General features: G+C 48.0%; 1 protein-coding gene across 2 annotated transcripts; it reads right to left on the bottom strand.

Moving 5' to 3' along the window:
* Window positions 1-227: 227 nt before the first annotated feature.
* Window positions 228-13,833, bottom strand: LOC106904097 (ral GTPase-activating protein subunit beta-like). 2 transcript variants are annotated; one of them, XM_088005892.1, is made up of 35 exons: window positions 13,610-13,832; window positions 13,138-13,178; window positions 13,007-13,043; window positions 12,750-12,920; window positions 12,089-12,291; window positions 11,771-11,937; window positions 11,526-11,700; window positions 11,198-11,329; window positions 11,014-11,132; window positions 9,781-9,831; window positions 8,296-8,340; window positions 8,167-8,214; window positions 7,983-8,089; window positions 7,622-7,784; window positions 7,386-7,515; window positions 7,159-7,317; window positions 6,506-6,620; window positions 6,291-6,426; window positions 6,149-6,219; window positions 4,586-4,661; window positions 4,370-4,500; window positions 4,027-4,209; window positions 3,743-3,891; window positions 3,436-3,590; window positions 3,263-3,363; window positions 2,927-3,088; window positions 2,630-2,815; window positions 2,394-2,552; window positions 2,210-2,312; window positions 2,023-2,142; window positions 1,866-1,936; window positions 1,680-1,782; window positions 898-952; window positions 651-790; window positions 228-573 (listed from the first exon to the last, which is right to left on the bottom strand). In XM_088005892.1, exons 4-35 carry the CDS (start codon window positions 12,897-12,899, stop codon window positions 404-406), a joined length of 4,035 nt encoding a protein of 1,344 aa, XP_087862018.1. In that variant the 5' UTR covers window positions 12,900-12,920; window positions 13,007-13,043; window positions 13,138-13,178; window positions 13,610-13,832; the 3' UTR covers window positions 228-403. The 2 variants fall into 2 exon arrangements, with proteins under 2 accessions (XP_087862018.1, XP_014823730.2); XM_014968244.2 differs by having other exon boundaries at window positions 8,167-8,340; window positions 13,610-13,833.
* Between the last annotated feature and the right edge of the window lie 239 nt (window positions 13,834-14,072).

Genomic DNA, 14,072 nt, shown 5'->3' with positions numbered 1-14,072 from the left:
AGAGCAACTGGCATTCTTCAACATTTAAAGCCGCTCTGCTCTGGTTACCAGACTTTCTTTGAAAGACGTAAGAGTGATTTTTATAACAGCATGAGAGAGATATAAAGAAGAAAACAAAGTAGAAGAAGAAGACTAGGTGGATGGACTTCACATAAAAATAAAGGTTAGATCATACACAAGAGACGTCAGCCTAAGAAAACATTCAAATTAAATTTTAAAAAATTCCATTTGACTTAAATATTCATTCATTTTTATTGCTGTCAATGTTTAATTACATGGAAATGATTAAATAATTAAAAGCTTTAATCAGTTCAAAACTGCACTATAAGGATTTGCTCATCCGACTCCTCCAAGGGAGTTTTCTGTTTCCTGTCGAGCTACACCTAGTTACCATAGTAACAGATCAAAGCTGGAACAGGGCGGAGTAGAAGGCGGGTTCAGAGCAGCGGCTCTTATAGCAGAGGATGATGTCATTGATCAGGTGTTTCCTTCTGACGTGAGGCGGAGGGGCGGAGTCACTCTCCAAGCGACAGTGGCGAGAGCAGTTAGACACCATCTCTGTGAGCAGGAACCCTGAGGAGGACAGTCAGGTGTAACTACCATCCAATCGATCTTCAGAACCAAGCAGCCATCTTGTGATTGGTCCTCACCCAGAGACCTCCTGCTGGTCACCATCCCATTCACCAATGGGACAACCAATCCTAGCTTGGTAGAGGCATTTCCAAGGAAACAGATCCTGAAGAGTCCCGTCTTCAGAGGATGGATGAAGATCAATTGGATGTTGGAGGAACTAAGAGAGAGATGGACAGTCTGTCAGACCTGGAGAGCCATGCTGGGCTTGACTGAAGCAGAACTTCAGGTGGGACCGGTCAGAACCACCGACTCAGATCCACTCACCCGGTCTCCGTCTGCGCTCTCGTCTCCAGCAGCAGATCTGTCAGAGGAAACTTCTCTGAAACACAAAGATCAGAAAAATATGGGCCACCAGACTCACCCCTCATGGAAAAGTGGGTGTGTCCCACAGAAGAGGGCAGAGCTTCCACTTTCTCTGATTTTGAATGTGCAATACTTCCTACAGCCACCAGGGACTGTCTTGTTCAGTCCGCTTCAATCTGACCCCAGTCCTTTTGCCTATAAAGTCCGGTTCACTTGGTGAGTTGTGACTGCTAACCGACCTCTGACCTCTGGCATTTCTCCTGGTGCTAGCAGCAGAAATGTCTCCTTGTCTTTAGCCAAAAACTAAAGAGAAATCCTCCAACTGCTAAAATCTGATGCCTCCATCTTGTTTCCATCTGGTGAAGAAGGAAGTTGCTCTCAGTGTCTTCAGAGGTTTTTGTCGTTTCCTTCAGTGGTTCTTGGTGCAGCGCCCCCACAGGCCAGGAGGGGAACAGGTGGGTTTGACTCAGAACCACAGCAGCTGGAGGTGGAGCAGATGATGGAGTTCTGGTTCCAGTAGAACTGGGTCGACCAGACCATCAGGAGGAGAAAACACCCATCAAAAACTGCATCCCTTTTCTTCAGCTGTTTCTGGATTCTGTTGATTGATCTGAAAATTATTTACTTACTTCACGAATTTCAGTTTCATCTCTTAGTTTTGTTCTGCGACTCACTGGAGTCAAACAAGACAACAGAAACCTGCTAGAAATGACTAATGGTTATTTAGCTAGAAAGTTAGTTACCAATGTCCTCAAAGCGTTCGACCCAAACAATGAGCAGCTTTGAGTCTGATCGGAAAAATGATGAGACACTCTGAGAGAATCGGATGTCTTCTGATGAACGGGTCTGAACAGACACAGATGAGGGACAGGTAAGAGAAAAAAACCTTGTATGTTAATATACAGGGTAGGTTGAGGGCGGAGCCTCACCTCAGCTCTTTTCTGGTTGGATGATGAAGCAGCTGTGTGCCCTGCCTCCTCAAAGCTCTTCAGCCAATCAGCTGCTTGGAAAATGAAGATAAATTGATCATCTTGGGTGTGATTGGTTACTATCTGTTATTTCAGAGTGACATCACCAAGCACTGACTGTAGGTGTGTGATGAAGGAACAATGAAGGTGATTTGCGTCAAAGCATCTGCAAACTTCAGGACGAACCTCCGTCCATCGAACACGCCGCCTCCGCTGTCCCCCAGAACAGCCCCAAATTCTGAAACCAGGAATCACCCATTTCTTTAACCGAAGAGTTCTGACACCCGAACCCTCAAAGACCTCACCTGAACGACTGGCTCCGCCCACCTCTTCAGGACAACCAAGAGACGACAGGAAGTCCAAGAAAGGACCGCTGACGCGGGTCTGCTTGTCCACATTCCCCAAGATCTGCAGGGAGATAGACAGGTAAGACAGGACAGACTCAGAACCATCTGAGACAGGTGGACAGGTAGGACAGGTGAGGAATACCTCTCTGGGTGTCTTCTGTCCTGCTCTCACGTAGAAGACAAACGCACAGTCACTGTTTCTGGATGGAAGCTGGTCTAAACGTCTCAGGCTTTCTGAGAAACCTGGAAGAGATGAGTCCAGAGACAAGAGTGCGGGCTGCATGCTGTTGACACCTGGATCCTGCCGACAAGTGAAGGGAGGACAGATGAATAATGGACAGGTAAGCCAGACAAAACGAGTCCTGTCCCGATGTCTACCTTCACACTCTCCGGAGTCAGAAAGCCCAGGTGGGACAGGAAGAGTCTGGTCACCTGGAAGCAGCTGATAGGAGAAGGTGGTCTGCAGGTTGCCATAGCAACTGAATGGCTGCTCAGCCAAGGCTGAACTTCAATTTCCTGTTGGGTCTTCAAGGTTACTCGCAGATGGTCCAACTGCTGCCTGTCCTAAAGTACAGATGTCCACACCTGAGACACACATGTCCCCTGATCTGTGACAGCTCTGAACGTCTAGAACAGATTCTAATGGTTCTGGTTCTGGACGGACTCAGGTCTTACCTCAGCAGGTCCAGTTCTGATCAGAGGAGGGATGCTCTGATCTGCTCCAACTGAAGGGACTCTCTCTATGTGCTCCAGAACCAGCTGGTGGTTAATGGAGCGTCTCTGTCCAGCGTCTTCAGCTGCGAGACGCGGCTGTCTTGGGATTAGTGCCGCCTGCGTCTGTCCAAGAGACAAAAACTCACCTGAAGACTTCAGTTCTGCGGACCAATCATGTTCTGGTTCTGTGGTGATGATGGAACCTCAACAGACTCCAGAGTAGAACCAAATGATACTGCAGCGCCACTATCAGGCTGGTTGAGGCACTGCAGCAGCATCACCTGATCACATGATCACCTGAATGGCTCGGGCGTCTTTGGGCAGCAGGTGGAGCTGTAGAGTCCAGCTGTGATGTCCCGGCGGTCCCCTCAAGATCACCAGCAGAGACGGACTGGGCTCTGCAACAGGACCAGAACTATCAGTATCTCTGCAGTTCTGGGCTGAGGTTCTGTCTCTGGTTCTGGATCTACCTTGATCAAGTTGATCTGGTGTTGGCTCCAATGTGGCCAGAATCACAGAACCTTCCAGAACAAAATATCTGGACCTCTTCAGGCTGCTGTCATCCAACATCAGGGTGTTGTCTCTGAGCGACGGATCTGGACCCGCTCCGGAAACCTGCATGATACTGGACCAGAACCAGCTGCAGTTAGAATCCAGGAGCTAACTGAAGCAGAACCTGATGTACTTAGCTCCTCCTAGGTTCTAACTGAAGCTGGTTCTGGTCCAGTTTGCTCCTGGTTTCTAACAGGATCAGAACCAGCACCATGTTTTAATCACCAGCTCAGCGTTGCCTCTGCCGCCTCCTTCACCCTCAGAGAGGCCGGGTTCAGATCTTTGTCGTCCTTCCACACAACGTTCTGGTCCTGTCTGGACCTGCTGCCTGAGATTCCCAACTCCACAATCTCCAAAACCTCCAGCAGACACTCCTGGCGGTACCAGAAGGGACAGAGGCGTTCACCTAGAGAACAGGAACCGACCCAGCAGACTTCCAGAACTGTTACCTGATATACAGACTCTAATCAGAACTGGATCAGAACCTGTGCAGGTTGCAGGTCAGTTACCTGCTGGTGCAGCAGATCTGGGTTTTGGGTCAGCCAGGTGTTCAGGCAGCAGAAAGCAGCGACGATGATAGAGTGCAGGTCTCTGGAGTGGAGCGGAGGAGGACGGCCGCACTGGAACACGATGTAGGTGCAGACAGAACCGACGGCCCGGCGCCGCTCCGAGGCCTCCACCTGGACCTCCACCTGCCGGACCACAGAACATACAGACTGATCCGGGTCGGAACCAAATAAAACGATGAGAGGACCAGATGGTGGCGCTGAGATCCACCACCATTTGACCCGGTTACAGTCCAGCCTCTAAAACTGGACTGTAGCCAGTTCTGGTGTGTGTGTGTGTTCCCACCTTGGCCAGTCCTCCCAGTACTTCCAGTGCAGACAGACAAACTGCAGAGTCATTTCTCCACTGAGACGTCAAACGCTGAGTCAGCAGATGGACAACATGAACCCAAAGGACTGCTGCTTCCGATTGGGTAGCTGGTTACCATGGCAGCACACATACATCATCAGTGGTAGTTTACCAACACCCTAACAGTAAGGAAGACAGTCCTTTATATCTTACTTGATGTCCTGGTCCTGCTGGTTCCATTAGTCCCCCTGAATTGGACCTCCTGGTTCCGATGGTCAGACCTTCTGGACTGAAAATGAAGAAGAGTTTATCTGACCACAAGTTTGGTAAAACACTCTCCCTTTTGGCTTTTCCCTTTAGGGGTCGCCACAGCGAGTCATTGGTCTCCATCTAACCCCGTCTTCCACATCTTCTTCTCACACCAACCACCTTCATGTCCTCTTTCACTCCAGCCATAAACCTCCTCTAAGGTCTTCCTCTAGGCCTCCTGCCTGGCAGTTCCGTCCTTCTACGAATGTACTCCTATTTATCCATCCCCTTGAATCTTCATCTTGGCGGCCTCCAGCTCAGCCTCCTCTCTAAGCCAAACAGCATTGCTGGTCTTGCCACCATCTTGTACACCTTTCCTTTCTTTCTCTCTAATTTTCTCATCACACCTACCAATCTGCTTGGACATATTTCTTCACTTCATTTTCACACTCGCTGTTGCTCTGAATTGTTGAGCCTAAACACTTAAAATCCTTAACCCTCTTTATCCCTGTAACCTCATGTCTCCTTCTCTTGAGATTTTCCTTCACCTGTTCTCTCCTCTCACCATAGATCACGATTTCATGTGCAAACATCATAGTTCGGTCTAACGTCATCCATCAACCAGGGCTCAGAGCCACTCCTAAGTGAAGTCTCACTTCCACCTTGACCGCTCGTTCACCCCACTCCAGTCTATGTCCCGAACCACTCTAACATACGTCTCTACTACTCCAGACTTCCTCATACAGCACCATAGTTCCTCTCTCAGAACCTTGTCACGTTTTCTTTAGATCCATAAAACCACAATGAAGCTGACATTCTCTGTACTTCTCTATCAACATCCTCAAAGCAAAGACTGCATCTGTAGTACATGCAGTCTTTGCATGTACTACAGATGCAGTAGAGGAATGGTTTCATGCCATTCCACTATCAAACCTACCTGACAAACTTGTCACGTCCAAAACTTTCCTGACAAACTCCTCCTTTAAGATAATCCCAACACCATTTATCTTCTCATCCACACCATGGTAGCCTGAACCATGCTCCTAGGCTTCTAGTCTTGCTACTTTTCCACCTGGTCTTCTGAACACACAATATGTCCACCTTCCTCTTCTGCCTACTCCCTAGCTTTCCCTGTAATAGTCCCAACATTCAAAGGTCCTACTCTCAGTCCTAAACTCTTGCTTTTTCTCTTCTCTCTCTGTCGACATGTCTTCTCTGATCAGCAGTAGTCTGATTTCCATTGGTACCCTGTTGGTTACCAGCACCAATAGGAGTCGTTGTTAACCCAGGTCTCCACCAATCCAATATGGAGATCATGTTCTTGACTAGCATGTTAGATTTGGGAAAAGTTGTAAGCCACATGCCCATTCTTAAGTTGACATTTCTCCAGGCTTTAGAATAACATAAAAAAGACACATAGTGTCCCTTGGTGGCTGCATTTCGCTAAAACATTTAATTGTAAAATAAATTAAATGTGTTGATTTCACCAGTCAGAAAAAACTGGTAAGCTTGACTTGGAGAACTTACCTGATCAGGATGAGGTGAGGGAGGAGGAGCCTCTGCTGCAGCCGAGTCATGGACTACATTCAATATGGCGGCTGCAGAAACAAAGATGTGATTAATGTTCATGAGGCAAAGTCGTGGAGAAAACCAGGAAGCAGAAACTGACCCAGGAGCAGCTGGATGTTGCATGTGTCTGTCTCTGTCTGCAAAGCTCCAATCAGAAGGCTGTGAAGGCGGAGCTTATAAGACAGGAAGTTACCTGCTGTGGCATCCTCACAGCCCATCATCAAATCCACAGAGTTCTGCAGAACCACAGCCAACGTTTGGTGGGATGGCAAAGTCAGACTTGCTCATATGTTGCCATGGTTACAGAGGAGCTACCTGTATTTGGGCTGGTCCAAGCTGCACAGGGAGGGGCATCAGAGACAGCAGGATGAAGATGGAGGACCGCCTTAAATCCACAAGACTGACGAGGCCCTTAAACCGGATCAGATCCCTGGAAGCATCAACAGGAAGTTACCTGATGGTCACAATCATGTTTGGTTCAATTCAGAGAAAGATGTTTATTCACCTGCCCACCTGTCTACAGGAGCCCAGAGAGGACAACACAAACGCCAGAGCAAGACTTTTCATCTGAAAGCTTCATGATTCAAACCAGATTAAATTAAATGCAGATTTGGTTCCTGTTATCTGGTCTGGACCTGACGGTTCTGGCTGGTCCTGCCCTCAGTTTACTATAATACCCATGATACTCTGCTCCTCTCTGCAGGTATCTGTCCCCTCCAAGCTCCGTCTCCCTGATAGGATCAGGTGATCAGAAGTAAGCAGGTTCTCTAGGTTCACTACAAACCATTTGTTCTGTTTTCTGTGTGGAAACAACAAATCCAGAACCTACTGACCCAACTGGCTCTGCTAGAACTGATCTGAAATCGGGTCCAAAACTTGATCCACATTCTAACATTCATGGAAACGCTCCCAACCTGATCTGAGCCGAGTCCCGCCCACTTCTAGTTCTGTACCGGAGGTGTTGATACCTGTCCAGCAGTACCGTCTCCAGGACGGAGACAAAGGATGGCAGCAGCAGGTTGACCCCTCTCAGGTCGCAGCAGAACAGATGGGTGGAGTTCAGCAGGACAGAGACCACGACAGGTGGACAGGCGTCCTGGAGGCTCCGCAGGAGGACCAGGTAGAACCTGACAGAGGACACCAGGGACAGGAGTGAGACCGTGAGATGGACAAACCTGGACAGGTGGACAGTTACCTGGACAGGTAGATGGACTGAATGTTTTCTCCTGTCTTCTTGCAGGTGAAAATCCTGCAGAGCGTCCCGCAGGCCTCTGCTCTCCCTGCTGCCCATCGGTCTGACATCACAGTGACATCAGCTTGTTTACCTGTTGGAGACAGGTGTCACAGGTGTGTAGCTTAGTCCAGGAATATCAGAGTATGGTCTATACTAGGAGCAGATCCTACAGGACAGAGCATGCTAACAGGACAGACCTGAAGTTATCAGAACCGCTTCAAACAGCCAGGAGCCAAACAGGTGCAGGAGGGAATCCGTGTTACACCTGAGAGGGTGGGCTGGGCATCGAGGGGCGGAGCTCACAGGAGGACAGGAAAAGCGCAGACGAGAGGAAGACGTCCAGTGATGGGATGAAGGTGTCTGAGAAGACAGAAGATCGAGGCCAATAAGTTTCAACATCAGATAAATCCAGATGGTTGTACGATTTACCTGGACAGGTAAAAGTTTCTTTAGACTAGAAAGGGGACATCTGTTTATTAGGACACTGTACCTATAGAGCTGTTCTCCTGAACTAATAAAAATCATAATGCTCTGGATCAGCTTGGATCCAGGTTCTACCTGTTGTTTACGTGAAGGTGAGGAGCTTTTAATAGGTGGGGCTTCAGGTGTAGTGGGGAAGTTAACAGGTGTGGGCGGGGCACTTCCAGAACGAGGCCGTGAGAACCCTGCAGAGAAGAAGAAAAAGGTTGGATCACAGAGCGGCCTTCACTGAAGACGACGACAACAAACTGGCAGAGATTACCATACGATGGGAGGCGGTCTCTAAACAGACTTCTGCTCACAGAGAAACCTGGAGGGAAGATAACAGAGAGATGAACCAGAACCACAGAGGAGTTCTGATGGACAGGGTCGGTGGACTGAGGTTGTTTACCCAGAGAAGGCAGTCTGTCTCTGGATTGACTTCTGGCACCAAGTTCTGCAGAAACAAATAAACCATCACACCTGAAGCAGCTTTGCTCTGGTTAAACATGATGTTTGTTGAATCTGGACTTCTCAAACTGGAGAGCAACAGACACATTTTACCTCTTCATACGATCCAGAGAGGACAACACAAACACGAGAGCAAGACTTTTCATCTGAAAGCTTCATGATTCAAACCAGATACTTCCCAAAGGCCTAGAAACTTCCATGGTCTTCCCTTTTGGATACACCAGAACCAGGGTTGGTTCTCCTTCATGGATGATCTGCTCCAGCCTTCCTCCCTTAATTCTTGACTTCAGACCAGATACTGATGTTCTTCTGTAGCTTCTCTGGAACAACCCTGGTCATGTCCATCAAGCCCAAAACGTATTGTCAGACTCCAGCCCCACTTCTGCACAGAAGCTTGAATTCAGAATCATGAGTGAGTTTCCCTGTTCCTGTTGCAGTAAGTCTATTCTGGTTCTTATCTCCCTGAGCACCAGGTAAATCGTTCAGGTTGTGGGGGATTCAAGGAGCATGGTGTGAAGATGTGAAGATCCAACAGATGGATTCTTGTTCATTACTCTGAACAAGCAGGCCTTCTTATGAACTAATGTCCATCTCTCCAGTGTATGCTGGGTCTTCCTATGGGTCTCCTTCCAGTGGGATGCAACCAGAACACCTCACCAGGGAGTCGTCCAACTTAACCCGATGCAGGAGCCACCTCAACTGGCTCCTCTCGACGTGGAGGAGCAGAAGCTCTACTCTGAGTCCCTCCTGGAAGAATCTCACCCTAAACTCTTAAGGGAGAGCCCTGACACCCTGCAGAGGAAATTAATTTTGGCAAGCTGCATCTGTGACCTTGTTCTTTGGTCACTACCCAGAACTGGTGACCATATTTGAGGGTAGGTATGTATGTAACTTTATTTAAGCTGACATGTCTCACTAAGATTAAAAATTGCTTTTTCAAGAGAGACCTGGTCAAGACTACTAGGTGTGTAGATAGACCAATATTGATGAGCAGCTCTCTTGTCGCCACGATGAGCTGGTGCAGTGCTTGCATCTTTGTAGATGCAGCACCAATCCGTCTTTCAATTTCCCGCTCCATTTTTCCCTAATTTCTGAACAAGACCCCAAGATACTTAAACTCCTCCACCTGGTGCAAGACCTCTTCCCCAACCCAGGGTTTATCCTTTTCCAACTCAGTCTCAGTCTTGGAGGCACTGGTCCTTTCTCCTACTGTTTCACACTCATCGGCAAACTGCTACAGCAAACACTGTAGATCATGAACTGATGAGGCCAACAGAATCACATCACATCAGAGATGCGATTGTGAGGCCACCTGAACTGATCTTCTCAAAAGCCTGGCTGCACCTGCAAAGTTTGAAGTCACTGGAAGAAAAAACAGAATTATTGTCTCTATTTCTGCAATGAGGTCCAGTTAAGTTGGGTCTACCTGTGTTTGGTAGCAGATGCTCTGTTTGTCCTGAGGTTCTCACAGTCACACCTGCAGAGGCAAGAAAGCATTCAGACCCAGTTCGCCCAACCTCAAAAGCCCCTTTTCCACTAGAGCAGCTTTAACCAGTTCTGCCTCAGTTCGCCCTAGCCACATTTGTTTCCTTTAGCAGAATCTGTGCATTTCCTCTATATTTTCCATAGACGCTTCAGGGGTAGTACAAGCCGTGTATGGTGCGCAAGCGATTTGATTGAGAGCAGATTACATTTGTTGATTGGCTCATGATTTACATCACTGGAAACTCCAAACAACATCTCAACCACCGCTGGGGAGCGGTGGACATGCCGTCTGCTACCAGAGACTTGCTCAGTATGGAGGAGCGGAATGACCGTGATTTAACAGGTCATTGTGATTCTGATTTAACAGTGCGAGCAGCACTTCTCTCTGAAGAATGAAGATGCAATGAAGAAGTGAGAAACAGTGCAGCTCTTCTCAACGTTCTGTTGGAGCTGCAGTTTGGTGCCAGTCTGTGAAACACCAGAACTACATAATATTTGTTTGGGCTATAGAAACCAAATATGTGTTAGGTCACTAGACCAAACAGATCTAGTGACCTGTTTGGTCTATGGTTGTAGGCATAAGAGTATGAGCCAAGGGGCAAAAGGAAGTTGGCAGGTGTTGAATTTGGACAGGCATACAAGTTTTGAGTGTAGTTTGAAAAGACTGCAATTGAGGCAGATCCAACTTGACTATAACCAAACCAAACAATAACTAGCTAGAATGAGATCCAATAATGGAGAAGGGGCCAAACTCTTAGCTTCACCTCTTTGTTCAGGATGTGGGATCATTATATACCTGTTCTTCATCATGGAGTTAAGGGAAGTTGGACAACCATCTGAACCAAGAATGAAGAAATGAGATCTTCCACTGATGTATGACCAGATGGAGAACTTTACAGAACAAATATGGTGTCAGAATGGAGCAGAACTTTGGGCCTATAGGGTTCCTGTGGACGTCATTTTGTTCTGAACATCTTTCTCTCCAAACTCTGATGCAGGACAAGGAGGAGGTTGAACTGTAGGTAGTGATACCTGAACATGCCCTCAGCTCAGTAATTTGAGGAAGTGAAGAACATGGACCTCACTGATAAGACAGCTGTGATCTCATCAAAAAGGCTTTGGACCATACCGAGTTGACTCTGTGTAAGTTCTGGTTCTGTTGAAAGTTTTGTACCAAGGAAGGCATAGACCAGTTCACCGACTGATCTCATGGCTCTGAAGAAGATTCCTGGCAGCTGAATGTCTTCGTCCAGGGAGGAACCGGCTGCTGCGCCAATCAGATCCACTGGATTACTGCAGAAAACAGGAAACTCATCAGCAAGGTCTCCAGGCCAGAGGGAGGAGCATCAAGTAGTTACCTGAACAGGTGCAGGAATTTGAACCAGGTGTGAGAAACACGTTCACCTTCCATGTCTGGAGGAACCAGAGAAGCATCTTCATCTGGAACCTCGAAGGGAGGGAAGGAAGGTCCAAACATCTGAGGAAGGAGCCTGGGAGGAGAGTTAGGGTAGAGGTTAGGATTGAGACAGAATGATCTGATACAGAACCAACAGAAATTCTCCAAAACAGCAGACAGCTGCCTGGAACAAATGACAACATTGGAAGAGCTTCACTGGTCCAATGCAGTGTTGGACCTTCAGAACTTCAGCAACATGACTTGGTGAAATCCTGAGACTGTAGACGGACCTGGAGGTTAGTCCTGCAGCGACCCGGCTCCACTGCTCCACTACTGCAGGCTGATGCCTCCAGCTGCTGAACATCTGCCTGAATGTCTGCCACAACGAGCGGCACGGAAAACATCGAGAACATGCCAGCAGCCACACCTCCAGGAGGACCGCTACGGAAAGGTCCGACAAGCTTCCTGTCCATAGGTGAGATGCACAGGTGGAGGACAGATGGTATGATACACAAAAGCAGGTACTTTGTCTCACCTGCAGGAGTGGGCGGAGCCAACAGGTTGTGGTTGATACGCAGCAGGAAATGCAGGAGAGTCTGCCAGGTTTCGCTGCTCATCATTGAACTCTCTCTGGCCAGAGACTGAGTCGAACTCAATACCTGCTGACAGAGAGACAGGTAGACCGGACTCACCTGGCCTGACCTGAGAGGACAGGACAAACACAGTTAAGATCTCATCAAGTGTTTGACTTTGGTTCTGATCTGAGTGAGGGTTTGATATGAGGTCTGAGTTTATTTTGTGACTTCATGTGGATAGTTATGGTCTGGTTTCAGGTCCAGGTGAAACCAACTACCTGGGTAGAAAGAGGATGTAGAGATGCCGAAGGATCCTCTGGACATACAGATTAGGGTCCCTGCTGATTGGTGGAGGGGTGGAGCTTTTTTGGGACACCAGGGTCATCATCCAATCAGTGTAGATGTCCACACAGAGTTTGACAGTGTCTGTGTCCGATTGCAGAGTCAAACCGTAATAGAGGACTTCCATGGTCCACTTCACCTGAGTGTGAAGAGACATCAACATCCAACATCTATCTGACACGTTTTTGGACTGAAACCAGAGGATCTGGATGAAACTTTAATCACAGCAGAACCAGAACATTTATCATCGAATCAGGAGACAGAATGTAAAGTTACAGATTAGTGATCTTCATCACTGGTCAATCAGTAATCAATCATGGACCCATCGGTGATCCATCAGGGACCAATCGGTGATCAATCAGGGGCCAATCGGTGATCTTTAGTAGCTGAAGAATGATGTTTTTATTGTAAACATCCATATGATGTCGTGTCCAGTTGCCATGGTTTCAGTTACAGAACATATACCATGGTGACACATCGAACCAATCAAGTTCTCATTAAAATGGAATTGGACCTGATCAGATGGATTGATCAGTTGATTAGAGGTTAGAAGTCAACCTACTGTCTACTCCTCCCACTGCCACACCTGGTGTTTACCTGCCGGTCAGTACGCAGAAGGCTGGGGGTGCTGGGGTTTCCCAGGCCTGCTGCTAGGGGCTTCACCACGGCAACAGCAACATCTCTGCCCACAGAAGGTGGGAAACCGCTGAGCACGCTCATCTTGCCTTTCAGGAACTGGTCCATCATCGCCAGTCAATCACAACTCACCTGGAATAGACAGGTAAACGGGTCGCTACCCGACAGTAAATTAATCATTTCAAACATCCCAGAATCTTGCGGCTAGCTGTTAGTACCTTGTGGTTTAGTCGTTTGTATTCGGTCCAGTTGGTTCTGGTGGTGTTAGAACAGGAGTAGTTTTTCACTGAGGTGTTAATGATCCTTGGTTTAATCAAAGAGAGAACAGACTGATTACAGGTGAACTCACCTGAGCTCACAGCAGATTCACTCAGATGAGTTCCAGGTGAGCTGTGAAACAGAACGGATCACCACATGATGGGGACCGCGTATACTCGGTCAGTCCATCACTGTCAACAGGTTTAGTCTGATGTAATCAGAGTACTGCAGTAGTAATCAGAGTACTTTAGTTCTAATCAGAGAACGAAAGCTCTATTCAGAGTACATTAGTACCAATTACTTTAGGCCTAGTCAAAGCACAATCGTTCTAATCAGTACCATAGTTCTAAGCAAAGTACGTTAGAAGTAGTCAAAATACTTTAGCTCTAATAATCATAGTACAGTAGCTCTTACCAGAGTACTTTAGTACTATTCAGAGTACAGGATGTTAACTGAAGCTTCACATAAAGCCGGTTTGAACAGAACCATCCAGAACCAAATGGACCTGATGAAGGAACCTGTTGCTCTGGTTCCAATCTGATGACGCAGCAGAACCTTCTTACCTGTTCAGGTGAGTCGCTGCCTGATGGACCGGACCTGGTCAAGCAGCCAGTCCTCTCTGGTTCTGAAGGTCGAAGCTCTGGTTCTGTTCTCCCTGAGCGCCGACTGGCAGGCTGAGCAGCAACAAGTTTACAGTCAACAAGCCTTCCCCTGCTGGCTGCTCCCTCTGCTGTGACGGAACATGGAGCTCCGACCCAAACGGACCTGCCGGCGCCGCCCGACTGTCGCTGAATGATTACTGCAAACATTAACCTCCAGCCCCGGTTCTGGTCCGGCTGGCTGCTCCACCTCTTCATCTTCTGGGAGGTGGAGTTTCAAACTGAGGGCTTCAGGTGTTGTCTGCAGGTAAGTTCTGTTTCCATGGTAACTGGTGAATGAGAAAAGGCTCAGAGGGTTGATGAGTAACCCACCAAGCTGCAGGGACTGGTTCTGGTTGGTTCTGCTGGGACGCTGTCAGAACCGGGA

Source organism: Poecilia mexicana, unplaced genomic scaffold (genome assembly GCF_051168715.1).
Source record: "Poecilia mexicana isolate PSO_F unplaced genomic scaffold, ASM5116871v1 scaffold_5, whole genome shotgun sequence".
Taxonomy (NCBI): domain Eukaryota; kingdom Metazoa; phylum Chordata; class Actinopteri; order Cyprinodontiformes; family Poeciliidae; genus Poecilia; species Poecilia mexicana.
The sequence above is the reverse complement of the archived record's forward strand: the minus strand, read 5'-3'. Positions and strand labels throughout refer to the sequence as shown.

Coding starts and splice junctions, on each gene's coding strand:
- LOC106904097 (XM_014968244.2), bottom strand. CDS start 12,899: ATGATGGACCAGTTCCTGAAAGGCAAGATGAGCGTGCTCAGCGGTTTC. Junction 6,220..6,290: donor CAACATCCAGCTGCTCCTGG/GTCAGTTTCTGC, acceptor TTGTTTCTGCAG/CCGCCATATTGAATGTAGTC. Junction 1,937..2,022: donor TCCTTCATCACACACCTACA/GTCAGTGCTTGG, acceptor TTTTCCAAGCAG/CTGATTGGCTGAAGAGCTTT.